This window comes from Diadema setosum, chromosome 15 (genome assembly GCF_964275005.1).
Source record: "Diadema setosum chromosome 15, eeDiaSeto1, whole genome shotgun sequence".
Classification (NCBI taxonomy): Eukaryota; Metazoa; Echinodermata; class Echinoidea; order Diadematoida; family Diadematidae; genus Diadema; species Diadema setosum.
Window position 1 is genome coordinate 7,445,293 of NC_092699.1, and position 12,023 is coordinate 7,457,315.

General features: G+C 36.4%; 1 protein-coding gene across 1 annotated transcript in view; it reads right to left on the reverse strand.

Annotated features, from left to right (window-relative positions):
* Positions 1 to 3,105: 3,105 nt before the first annotated feature.
* The window catches only part of LOC140238473 (D-2-hydroxyglutarate dehydrogenase, mitochondrial-like), a 34,712-nt gene continuing 25,794 nt past the window's right edge, over positions 3,106 to 12,023 (reverse strand). Inside the window, exons 5-7 of the mRNA XM_072318376.1 lie at positions 9,565 to 9,668; positions 5,563 to 5,745; positions 3,106 to 3,834 (exon numbers count right to left, since the gene is read on the reverse strand). Of these exons, the coding sequence (XP_072174477.1) occupies positions 3,418 to 3,834; positions 5,563 to 5,745; positions 9,565 to 9,668 (704 nt within the window). The 3' untranslated portion in view covers positions 3,106 to 3,417. The remainder of the gene's footprint in view (positions 3,835 to 5,562; positions 5,746 to 9,564; positions 9,669 to 12,023) is intronic.

The following is a 12,023-nucleotide window of genomic DNA, read 5'->3' on the forward strand; positions in this document are numbered from 1 at the left end:
ATGAGGTTTCTCCTTTTCTCACAAAAGAATGTTACAAACCTGAAGTTAGGTCCACAACTAATAAGATCCCTTTAACTGCATAGCAAATCATTCTGTACAGATGACGGCGTCTATTAGAAATGTAGATTATCGCAGATTTTATATGCTGTAAATTTATTGGTCTCTTTTGAACTCGTTTTCTAAAAGTCAACTATTTGTCAACTATTTGACATTAACAGTGAAACACATTCCACATGATTCGTAGTCAACAATCCGGTCTAAAGTGGAATAAAGAGAGTTTTTGTTTGTTTGTTTGTTTTTTTTTTTGTTTTTTGCCGAGACATGATACAGTGTATAACGGCAAATGATAAAGAAAACATTCAAGCGCCTTAAAACAGCATAGCTTGATTTTCTTGCACTTTTTCCAATGACATGCATGCTTATTTTATGAACCATACACTCATAATTCATCGCCTGCCGCTTACATACTTTGTATTATTTTTCCTTTATTCTTGAATGGATTCATACAACCATTCCACTCTTTGAATTTATGAACACTGGATTTACATAGATATTGACGACTGATTTACGTCATTATGTGAAATATGTTTATCAAACACTTTATAGATAAAATCAAATGCAAAACTTGTCCAATACTCAATTCCAAAATGTCCTTGAGAGTGATACATATTATGACATATGTGCATCCATTTTGCTCAAAAAATGTATGGGCAGAAGCCCCTCTTCGCAACCAAAAAATATATAATAAGAAAGAAAAAAGAAGAAAAGAGAAGAAGTTGTACTCAAGCGTAATGTTTGTGCAATGAATGCTTTGTATATAGATAAAGACTGGCTCAGAAGTACATGTAAGTCTCCACTTCGAGGTTGTTGTATCCACCTGATCTCTCTAGAGAAAAAATGTTCCATTTTGAAGTACTGCAGGTACACTTGTCACTAAATTGCATAGCATTGTAAGCTGCACGTCACAATCATTCAAGAGCTTTGGTTTTATGAAGATTCATTGTTTCTCGTCTCAGGTTCGTACCTTTGTTTTCGCTTCATTCCTCCCCAAATTACAAAACGTACACACGTCACACCGTAGCAATAAATGCTGGACCAAACGAGTTTGTAATAATGACTTTATTGTGCATAAACAAACCTCTTTTTTCTTTCATTGCGCTTTACGCAATTTCACTTGGTGACAACATTCGACGACACGATAGCTTATCAAAGATAAAAAAAATAGTAATACATGTATACGTGTATACACTATTTGATCTGTATACTTACATAGAATTATGATTTTTGTGTCTTATTTGACAAGGGGCAGCAATTGTGAGATGAGATCCATACACGCATAAACTTACTGAAAATGATAAGTACATAGTATACGAGTAGTCAAAATGAAAACAGCATTAAAAAATATTCGTATCATAGAACGCAACGGGCGTGTATCCGCCGGGTTCTAAATCAACATTATGGGGTCGAGCATACGTGCCATAAAGGACATGCATCCCCCTCCTCCCCCCCCCCCCCAAAAAAAAAAGAGTAAAAATGTGTGGAAATATGAGTGTATGCCGTCTACAGGTTGTGACTGTGACCTCTGACCCTGTAAAGACGGAACATTGGGGCAACAGATTACATGGATTCAGATTTGACTATTATATTGCATCAAGTTTGAAGGAAATCCGTCCAAAATTTGGCTAGTAGAGCGCACCCATCAGATTAAAAAAAAAAAAGAAATCAACCTATTTTTTAGTATACACACGTAATCTAAAAAAAAAATCGAGTGAAAATATTCACTCTTGAAAGAGTGAATACAAAAAAGAGTGAATTTAGAGTGAAATTGGAGTGAATTTTGTGTGAAAATGAACATTTTCACTCATTTTGGAGTGACCTCAGGGATCACTCGAAGATTTTGGAGTGATCCCTGAGGTCACTCTAAAACGAGTGAAAATGAAAATTTTCACTCAAAATTCACTCCAATTTCACTCTAAATTCACTCTTTTAAGAGTGAATATTTTCACTCGATTTTTTTTTAGAGAGTAAGACACGTGGGCACTTTCCATCGAAAGTTATAGATGGCTACAGAATTTTTATCACCACTATCATAACACCTACATACGGAATTTTACGAAAGTCCGTGGTAAGACGTGGCGTAATTGCGCATAATGTGACAAGGCGGCGCCGGGGGCGTAAAACTGCTGAATCCAAACTATCCTCCAAAACAAGTTCCGCGGGATGCAACGTAACAAATTTACTCATGAAAATGATAACAGGGATAATACTGATAATGATCAGAAGTACAACTACAATAGTAAAATGAGAACATGGTTTATGACCTGGGGGTAGACTTTTGATTGTAAGTATACGCTTCCATATGAAGAGTTTATTTGCAAAAACCGGTAAGTCCATTTTTGAAGATTTTGAAGTACGGCCTCTGTCATAAAGTACAAAATAATACGAGTGTACCTTTTAAATGATATATTGGTCACTACATATAAAGGTACATTTTTGAATATATGATCAAAAGAAGCAAAAATTTTCTTATTATTCTCTCTATTTTTCTTGACCTTTAATCGCAAATATCTCCATTTGGCAAATATGGACTTATCGGTTTTTGCAAACAAACTCTTCATATAGAAACCGTGCTATCACTCAATACAAAAAAACTCACACATACACACATAAAAATAATCCACACACAAGACACATAATTATGTACAAACATAGGCACATTCTATTATGAATATTCAACTTTATGCCGCAGTTGTGGCAACAAGGCAGAAGTAAAGGAGAGATAAAGTAGACAACTTGCGCGATAGCCAGTGGATCAAAATACGCGACAGTTTCTGACGTTAATATACTGTGCAGTGGACGGTCGACAATTGCCTCTCAAGCAAGGAAACAAATTGATACACGAAACAAAAATAATGACTTTTTATTGGTCTCGCTATCGTCAAGTCATATAATTTGAACTTTCTTCTGGGACAATCTCGAAATTTGTCATTGAAAGATGCCATCATTACAACACGCGACCATATCATCGTCATAATACGGAAAATTGCACACACGTGAGCACCCATTTTTCTTCTTCTTCTTTTTAGTGGATAATACAGCTTTGAATATGAATAACCCCCTCCCGCCCTCCGCCACACACAGACAAACACACGCATAGACAAAAATCTTCATACACCTGACGTGAAATATATAAATAGGAATTGCTGGCAGCATTCTGGCATTGGTAGCAGTGAGAGTGCTTTCATCATTACAAGCATAATTTTCGCATTGCAATGCCCAAGGACATCTTACACGTATTTACTGTGACTGAATTTGACCATCATCATCATAAAATTACATTACAAAATATTATGGCTTTCTCTGATTCGCTGGAGTGATTGTGAGAAGGACTCGGTGACTGATTATCAATCTTAGAAGCTAGGGCAACACTTTGTATGGATTTAGGATGCCTTTGGGATCCATCATCGCTTTAATCCCTCGCATCAGACCGACGGCAGCGGGAGCTTTTGACAACCCGATGTAGTTTCTCTTGAGGAAGCCCAGTCCGTGCTCGGCACTGATGCTGCCTTTTAAGTTCGACGTCCACTCGTACACGAAAGGCTCTAGAATCGTGTGCACGTGGCTGTCGTACTGCGGTGTGACGATATTCAGGTGGAGGTTCTCGTCGCCGACGTGCCCGTACCCGACCACGGTGGCTTCCATGCCCGCCAGTCGCTCCCGAGTCTCCTCAACGAGACCGTAAAAATGGTTGATGGGGATGGTAAGGTCGTACTTAAAACACCAACCCATTCTTACAAGGCCCTCAGCTATCCGCTCACGCAGGGCCCACAAGGCCTGGATCGCAAGACACCATATGTGGGGAAAAAAAAAAAAAACAGAATTAAAAGAAAAATAACAACTCATAACTCTTTGGACTCTGTCTCATGTCCCACTTGCATCTACTATATGTGTCATTTCATTGAAATCTCATTCACACTACTGCAATTTCCAAAGCGAAATGTTTTTACACACTCATAATTGAATATTTGTGGAGCAGTGTATCATCTCATCTCCTGCCCATGCAGTAGAGATTGAATCTGAAATTCTGAAACTATATTATTACTCTTTACCTTTCCTTAAAAAAAAAAAAAATATATATATATACATATATATATATATATATATATATATATTCATTGAAGCTATCACTGCTCTTTCTATTTGATTTTATTTTACAGACAACTTTTAAGTGGAGTAGGATTTCACCTCATTTCATCAGGGGGTGATTCTGTATTCATATTTACAAGGGAATATGAAATAACATAGCAATGATAGATCTGTCGTTACTCTTCACTCTCTCTAAGATGAGGAGGAGGAGACTGACGCCACATTATTAAGAATAAAATACATTCCATAATTCTTTAGCATTGTGTTAGAGTCTATGAAATGAGTGTTTTTCTTTTCGGTGTTCGAAATTACACGATGAAGGTCTCGCTTCTCTGATATTTTTTCCTGTTCTTATTCAAGCTGGTTTTTTTTTTTTTTTTTTTTTTGGGGGGGGATTGTTTGTAATTTTCAGTGAGGGGGTTTCTTCTTTCTTAATTCTCTTTTACCGATAAGTGCTTTTAGTACAGTACACTGAAATGGTTTGTCAGTGTACTGTCCAACAACAATGGCAGCGGTATGAATGCAACTCATTTGTGGTTTAACCCTATTCTAACTGGGGGGGTCAAATTGACCCCCCCCCCCCCGACGTTTCGCGCCACGATTCCGCAACGCGCAAAGATTTTGCCGCATCGTTTCATGACTTTTTTCATTTGAGTCTCCCGCATATTTTGAGACCAAATTTGCGACATCCGGGTACACCGTTCTGAAGTTATGCAACGTTTTGCATATGCATGTCAACCCGAAAAACGCTCGAATTCATGATTTCGTGTGCAAATCCAATGCCAACTGAGTTTTTTTGTTTAATTGATATAAATTAGATTATTTCAACTTTTAACCATTGAAATAAATCAATTCTAATGTAGATAAGCTTGAAAAAGTGCCTCCAACAAATTTTGGCAAAAAAACAATAGAAAACAAAAGATCGAAAAAACAGTAAAATACATAAGAAATTAACAAAACAATAAAAAAACAAAAGAAAATGATTTTGATTGCGCTATTTTTTTACTAGAAAATTGTTTGATGTGTCTTGAGGAACTCTGACACAAAAAATTAATAATCCTTCAGTCTTTTTGATGGAATTATAGGTGAAAATATGATTTCATGCGTTAATTTGCATAATTAATTTATTAAAAAATATGAAATCAAAATTTTTCTGTTGTATGACCATGTAATCTTGTAGTTGACATCCAGCTCTATGTTCAGGCAAAATTTTGCGGCGATTGCGCGATCGGCGGCCGAGATCTGAAGGGGGGGGGGGGGGGTCAAATTGACCCCCCCCCCCAGTAAACACTTGGTCTCAAATAGCCCAGTTAGAATAGGGTTAATACTTCACAATACATCTCAACTGTACTTATCATCAATTCTTTGAATCTTTTTTTTGTGCTCATGAGTCTCCACACAAATTGTACTATTCACCTGAATTTTTGACACTTCTGTAGCTACTGTTCCGTCAGCTACATAACCAGCTGAGAGGGCGCTTTCCAGAAAAGAGTTCAGCTTCTCCTCATCGTGTGCAGAATTTGACCCAGAGGTTTCCACCAGCATGTAAAACGGGTGATCAGAAAGTGGGTTTGACAACCCTACAGCATTGACAATAACCTGGAATTATAGCAACAACAAAACAACAAAAAACACATGAATAGACAACCAAAGAAACCACCGGCTACCATTATGCAACACAAGATTCCAAGCCATGAAATGTGAGACTTTCTTCATATTAAATAATTTTATCCACTGTTATCTTACTTTACGTACATGTAATCCACATGTTGTACCGTGCAGAAAACAGACATTTGAAATGCCCTGCACAGAGAGATTGCACTGTTGAGGCTAATCCTCACTGTGCTGATTTTGATCTTGAAATAAACAGTTTGTAAATGAAACGGATTTTCTAAATAACGGTGAGATAATTATTATAGTGTATTAGGGTAAAAAACACGCACTACCAGCTTTCTTGTGCGGGGTAATTGCATACTTTCGTAGTTGGTCTTTATGGCTTCATTGTCAAACAACTTAACCCTCATACCACCCCAATAGAACATGCGTCACCAGCACCTTATAATATTCACCTTATCTTTTTGCTAGCTTCCTCCCAAAACTCTAACACAACTATGTTAATTTCATTGAAGATATCAAACTGTCTTTTTTTTTTAACTTGAATAATTCAGCACCATTATCACAGACGTAACAAACTTAATTAAAAATTAATTTCTGGACAGCCATTAAAACATATCAATAGCATATTCCTATCTGTTTACATTTCCATTACATCACAGAAATAGTATGCATGCAATGAAAGTTTTTTATGCATATTTTGACTTATGATTGTTACAATACAAAATTAGGAGTGAACATTAATAATGCTTCTATTTCTTGTTGGCAAAAGAAGCATGAGCTACTTCCGACGAGTCAAATCTTTAAAAGTTGTACTCTGGTGTAAAAGACATCACGCAATAACTTGAACTGAATTTACTACTAGCTGAACACCTCTTGAAACTCCACTTTTCAAAATTATTACACATTTTTGATAAGATGTTTGATGTAACATTGTGTATATATAGTATTACAGTTCGACCTCGATTATCCGGCCATGTCGGGACCGGCGCTCATCCTGATAAGCGAATTAGCCGGATATGGGAGACACAATGCTAATGTATATAGCTGCCGTCCAAGCTGCCGTCCCAGTGCACTGGTAGCTAGGCTGGTGGCGTACCCCGCAACGGTGGTGTAATCTATGCTAGCCTGTGCAAAATTGTAGTCCCTTCTTCACAAAAATAAAGTATATCTTTATGTGAAAATCATACACGTTATACCTCATTAGATATTGAGAAACCTATCATGCACATCTTACGAAATTATTGAAATAGATCCACGAAAAGATGTTAAAATCATTGTTTTTCTTTTTTTTTTGGTTTGTTTTTTGTTTTTTGTTTTGGATGAAAAAAAGTACTTCACTGCGTGAACGCGTCCAGATAATAGAGATTTCCGGATAAAAGGAGGTCGGATAATCGAGGTCGAACTGTACATGTTTATCCTTGCTTTCATGATTATTGTGCTTATCTACAGTATGTAAAGGATGTCTAGCTAACACTATTGTAAATTACAAGTTTAGCTAGCCCAATCTCAACTGCTTTTCATTCAGCAGAATTCTCTCTTTGTTCATCTTGCTTTGTTCTTCTGACCTTCACAAGTCTATTCTATGCTCTCACCACTGTGACCGTGTGTTCACTTGTTCTTCTGGCCTTCACATGTCCATTCTGTGCTCCCCTTGCTTTGACCTTGCTCCCACCTCAGTACTTTTGCTCTGTCCCTTCTGAGTTCGACTTTGCTTGGTCTTTCAGAACTCTTGTCTTGCTCTCCGAAGTTCAACTTTGTCCTGACTTTCAGAGTCCTTGCCCTTACCCTTTGCCCTTACCTCACACTGTCCTTCAGCCTTTTTAGCTTGCTCCCTTTGCCCTTTACTCTTACTGTCCTTCAGCCCTTTCTGCTTGCTTCTTATCGTGACTTTCTCCTGTCCTTGTATCCTATCCTTCCCCTATAAATTATACTCCGCAGCGCGATAAATGCCTTTCTCGTGACCTTCATGACTGGTCCTCTCTATCTCTGTCGAACATGAGGAGCTTGTTTGAAAGGGGTATACATAATGTAGAAAACAGATTTTATGCTTATCTTGGGAAAAAGTTATCAGGAGGAGATGGAGTGAAGAGTTTGTCTCCTTAGAGTGAAACCCGTGTTTGAACAGCGAGAGAGTAACCAACGAAAGAGATAAAAAATCAACCAGTCCAGAAACGGTCGCCAGTCACGTTAGCTTATTGTATTAGCCAGTCATATTTCCTTCACTTTATGTCACCTCTCTGCCGGGCGAGACATTCTCACTATCCATCTCTAGCTGTATAATGTATTCGAGCGATTCGTCACAATAACCTTCGTAACCATGAATTCTGCCTGATGACTGTAATTTCTGCTTGACTCTAAGCATCCATTGGCAATATACTTCAACATATAACGGGACTTTATTTTGGGACTTTCACAGAATAGGAAATATATTCTGCCCATCTTCGACAAAAACAAGTCGCCGTTACAATAATTATCAGACGTTATGCAAAAGAATTATGATACCAAGATTCACATCACGTTACAGCTCTCTCATCCCCCTGCAGCCTTCCTTTAAAGCACCGGTGTTTTCTTACGACCTAAAATGAATTACTCCATTTCCATACTGATAAGGAAAGACAACCTGTACTAATGCTTTTTATGGCTTGCTTATTGAAGGAAAGCTCATGCTTTAAACAGGGCAATTAACAATTTACAATCCACATACGAAAATAGATCCTTCCAGGATCAACATTCTGCTCCCAATTATCAATGACCTCTCTTTTAATAAGAAGCAAATGCGATGTGAAGAAATAACAAAATAACAAAAAACCTATTAACAACAAACAGATTAACAAGGGAATGCCATTATTTTGTAGCTTAAAAGTTGGAAGCCTTGTCATGAATATGCTGATAGCTCGTGTCTGTGCATGCATATAGGTGCATTTTTTATAAACATTGTTTCCCCCACCTCCTTCCCGTTTCCTCCCTGAATGTGTGTGTGTGTTTTACATGACTTATTGTTTTGTGAGATTAAAAAAAAAAATGTAACTTTAAAAGTCACGCGTGAACGATTGTATTTCACCCATGGTTGTGAACGCAGGTGAGTTTGAAGAGCAACAAAGAATGACGGTAAAATCCTCATGACATCACTGCACCGTGCGTTAAGCATTCACGCAGATCATACAACTCTAAAATACTTTCACTCCCATTCAATTTGGTGATCCTGCAAGTCTCTGGAAATAATTCAATATGATATCATTTTTTTTTTCATCACTTTTTTTTTGGGGTGAAAATTCCATGAACTTAAACTAAAACTTATATATTTTGACAATCTGTTATGGTTTCATGAGCCTTTTCAATTTTCTGCTTTTAAAACTAGTGAAATATGGCTACACTCATTTTGTATTCATATAGGCCTACTATGTAGTCAGTGCCGATCATCTTGGAAGAAAGGAAAGTTTCACCTATAAAATGATCAAAATAATTATGTGTGATACATTAAAGTTGATGAAACGAAATTATCATTCATGGATATTACAAAATGTATGGGCATATGAATATGATAATGGGTTTACACTATACACATATCATGCAATACAAACATTGAATTATTTTGAGATAAGATTGACTCTTTTTCTGCATATTTCCTTAGCAAGGATAATATTGATGTGTACTTAATGAATAGATATGAATGAAAAAAGAGATATAACCAAAATGAAAGATGGAACTGTCTGACAAGAAACCCCACAACAAACAATTTATACCATGAACACATTTTAGCATTGGGCCATTGCATCAACTTAAAGATGTCTCCTCACTTACCTCCATGGAGGCGTGGTCCATGACCTCACATGCTGATAAAACTTCACTTAGGTTCCTTCTGCTTTCCCTAAAGGTTGTCTTAACATTCTCAAAATCTGACACACCTGAAGAAAGAAATTAAGAAAGAAAAGGCCCTTTGACCCTATGGACCACAATTCTTCAAATAATCACAAACTGGTAACATCCATTTTCAAGACAATACTTTGGGCTATTTTCAATACTTGGGAAAAATTGTGACAATTGAACATTGAACCTTGACCCAATGGCCGAAATCTTTCCCTACAATTATTGTGCAGTAATGCATGTTTTATTAAGTTCTGCATTGAGTAATCTCCAAGGTATAGAAAAGTGTAATTTGGCATAAGATAGTACAATGTAAGTATTTTGACCTGACCTTTGACTTTTGAATTTTGACCCCAAAGGTCCCATTAAAGAGAATCATTGTCGGGCAGTACATGCACGTGTACAGACTTTATCATGATGATACCTTGAGCCCTTTTCAAGATATGGAAAAAAAGTTTTTTTTTTTTTTTTCTGTTGCATTTCCACTTGACCATTGACCTTTGACACCAAGGCCTACCTAAAACTCTCCATATAGAATATTATCTGATACTACATGCATTCACTAAGTTTCAATAAGATACAATGTAACTGTAGGCAGTGCATAGATATGGGGGAAATAATGACATTTTGAGAATTTGACCTTGACCTTGGGCATGTGCACCAGAAATTGACAGCCACAACTTTGTCCACTCATACATATAAAATATGCCAAGTTTCATTAGGATACATTGTACTTTGAACGATTTTGAAGTTACACTGTCTTCAAAATTGACTACGGATGGACTAACAAACAGACAGACGGACAACCAGTCATAACTGGTAATTAGAACTACCATTATTACAGAGGAAATTTCTGAAGTATTTTTGGTTTTACTTCTGATCGAACCTCTGATCTGTTCTGTTCTAACTTCACTCTCAAAAAAAAAGATGATTTTTACTTCTTGTTGTTTCATGGCAATAACAATCAGACTTCTTTTAGCTCTGCTGTCTCGATAGGGTTTCACATCCAGCTTGCATTAAAGGACAAGTTCACCTTCATTAACATAAGGATTGAGAGAACGCAGCAATATTAGTAGAACACATCAGTGAAAGTTTGAGGAAAATTGGACAATCGATGCAAAAGTTATGAATTTTTAAAACTTTTGTGTTGGAACCGCTGGATGAGGAGACTTCTAAGGCTCGTGATGTCATATGAGTACAACAGTATAAAGAAAATGTAAAGAAAATTCAACATATTTTCACTTTTTTTTGTATAATAAAAGAGCACTTGACTTGCCTCTTTCTAAAGGCAATGGGAATAATATTACCCATAACATATGTCAGTAACGAGTCAAGGGAATGTGTACTTTTTTCAAAAGATGAGATTTTATGAAATTCTCTTTATATTTTCCTTATATTGTTGTACGCATGTGACATCATACACTGCAGTAGTCTTCTCATCCAGTGGTGACTGCACAAAAACTTCAAAAATTCATAACTTTTGAACGGATTGTCCAATTTTCCTCAAACTTTCAATGATGTGTTATACTAATATTGCTACATTCTCTCAATCCTTATGTTAATGAAGGTGAACTTGTCCTTTAAATTGGCTACAATATTGTTGTGAAAAACAGACCATTAAAATGATACTAGTACTACAGTGAATCTTCATAAAACTAATTCTTGTTTTTCCCTTCTGATCAATTCTTTTGTAGCTTCCTCTGAAAAAAAAAGAGGGAACTTTCTTGGCGTCCTATATATGGTATCATGGATGGGACAACAGAAAAAAAAATCCCAGATAACAAGACTGAAAAAAAAAAAAAAACACCTGAATATTTTATATTGTCCATCTCAGCTGTGAAAATTGATAATATACTTTTAGCCAACCGAATAGGATGTCTGTAACTTATCAAAGAAAATGAAAATGTAGATATGGCATTCACGCAAATAAGTGATCTGTGTCAATTTGATAATAATTATGCATGAACAGCAATGAGTGTAGAACAAGGCAACCACTATCAAAGGATTATCAGATTAACATTAGATTTTGCTTGACGACATTCATTACAATATATCATATTCCTAAATATGTGAACGTGCCAGAACTAGCTTTAACAGAATTTTGAATAATCTGTAGAAATTTTCACATGTTATAGCAGTTTTCCGAATGATGCATCACACATGAAAAATGCAGAAACAATTTATGAGAGAAAAACTTGGTCTACGTAAAAGTCCTCTAAAGAAACATTTCACTTGATAACTCATGGAAAACAAACGTTTAAACTGTTTTGTGCAGTTTGTGATGCAGACTTAAGTAACAGTTTGAAGCTAATTCTAGAGCAGTGACTGCTGATGTGACAAGTAGTACTTTTAATAGACACATAGCACTCTGGGTGGTTCAGAATATGACAAAGCTG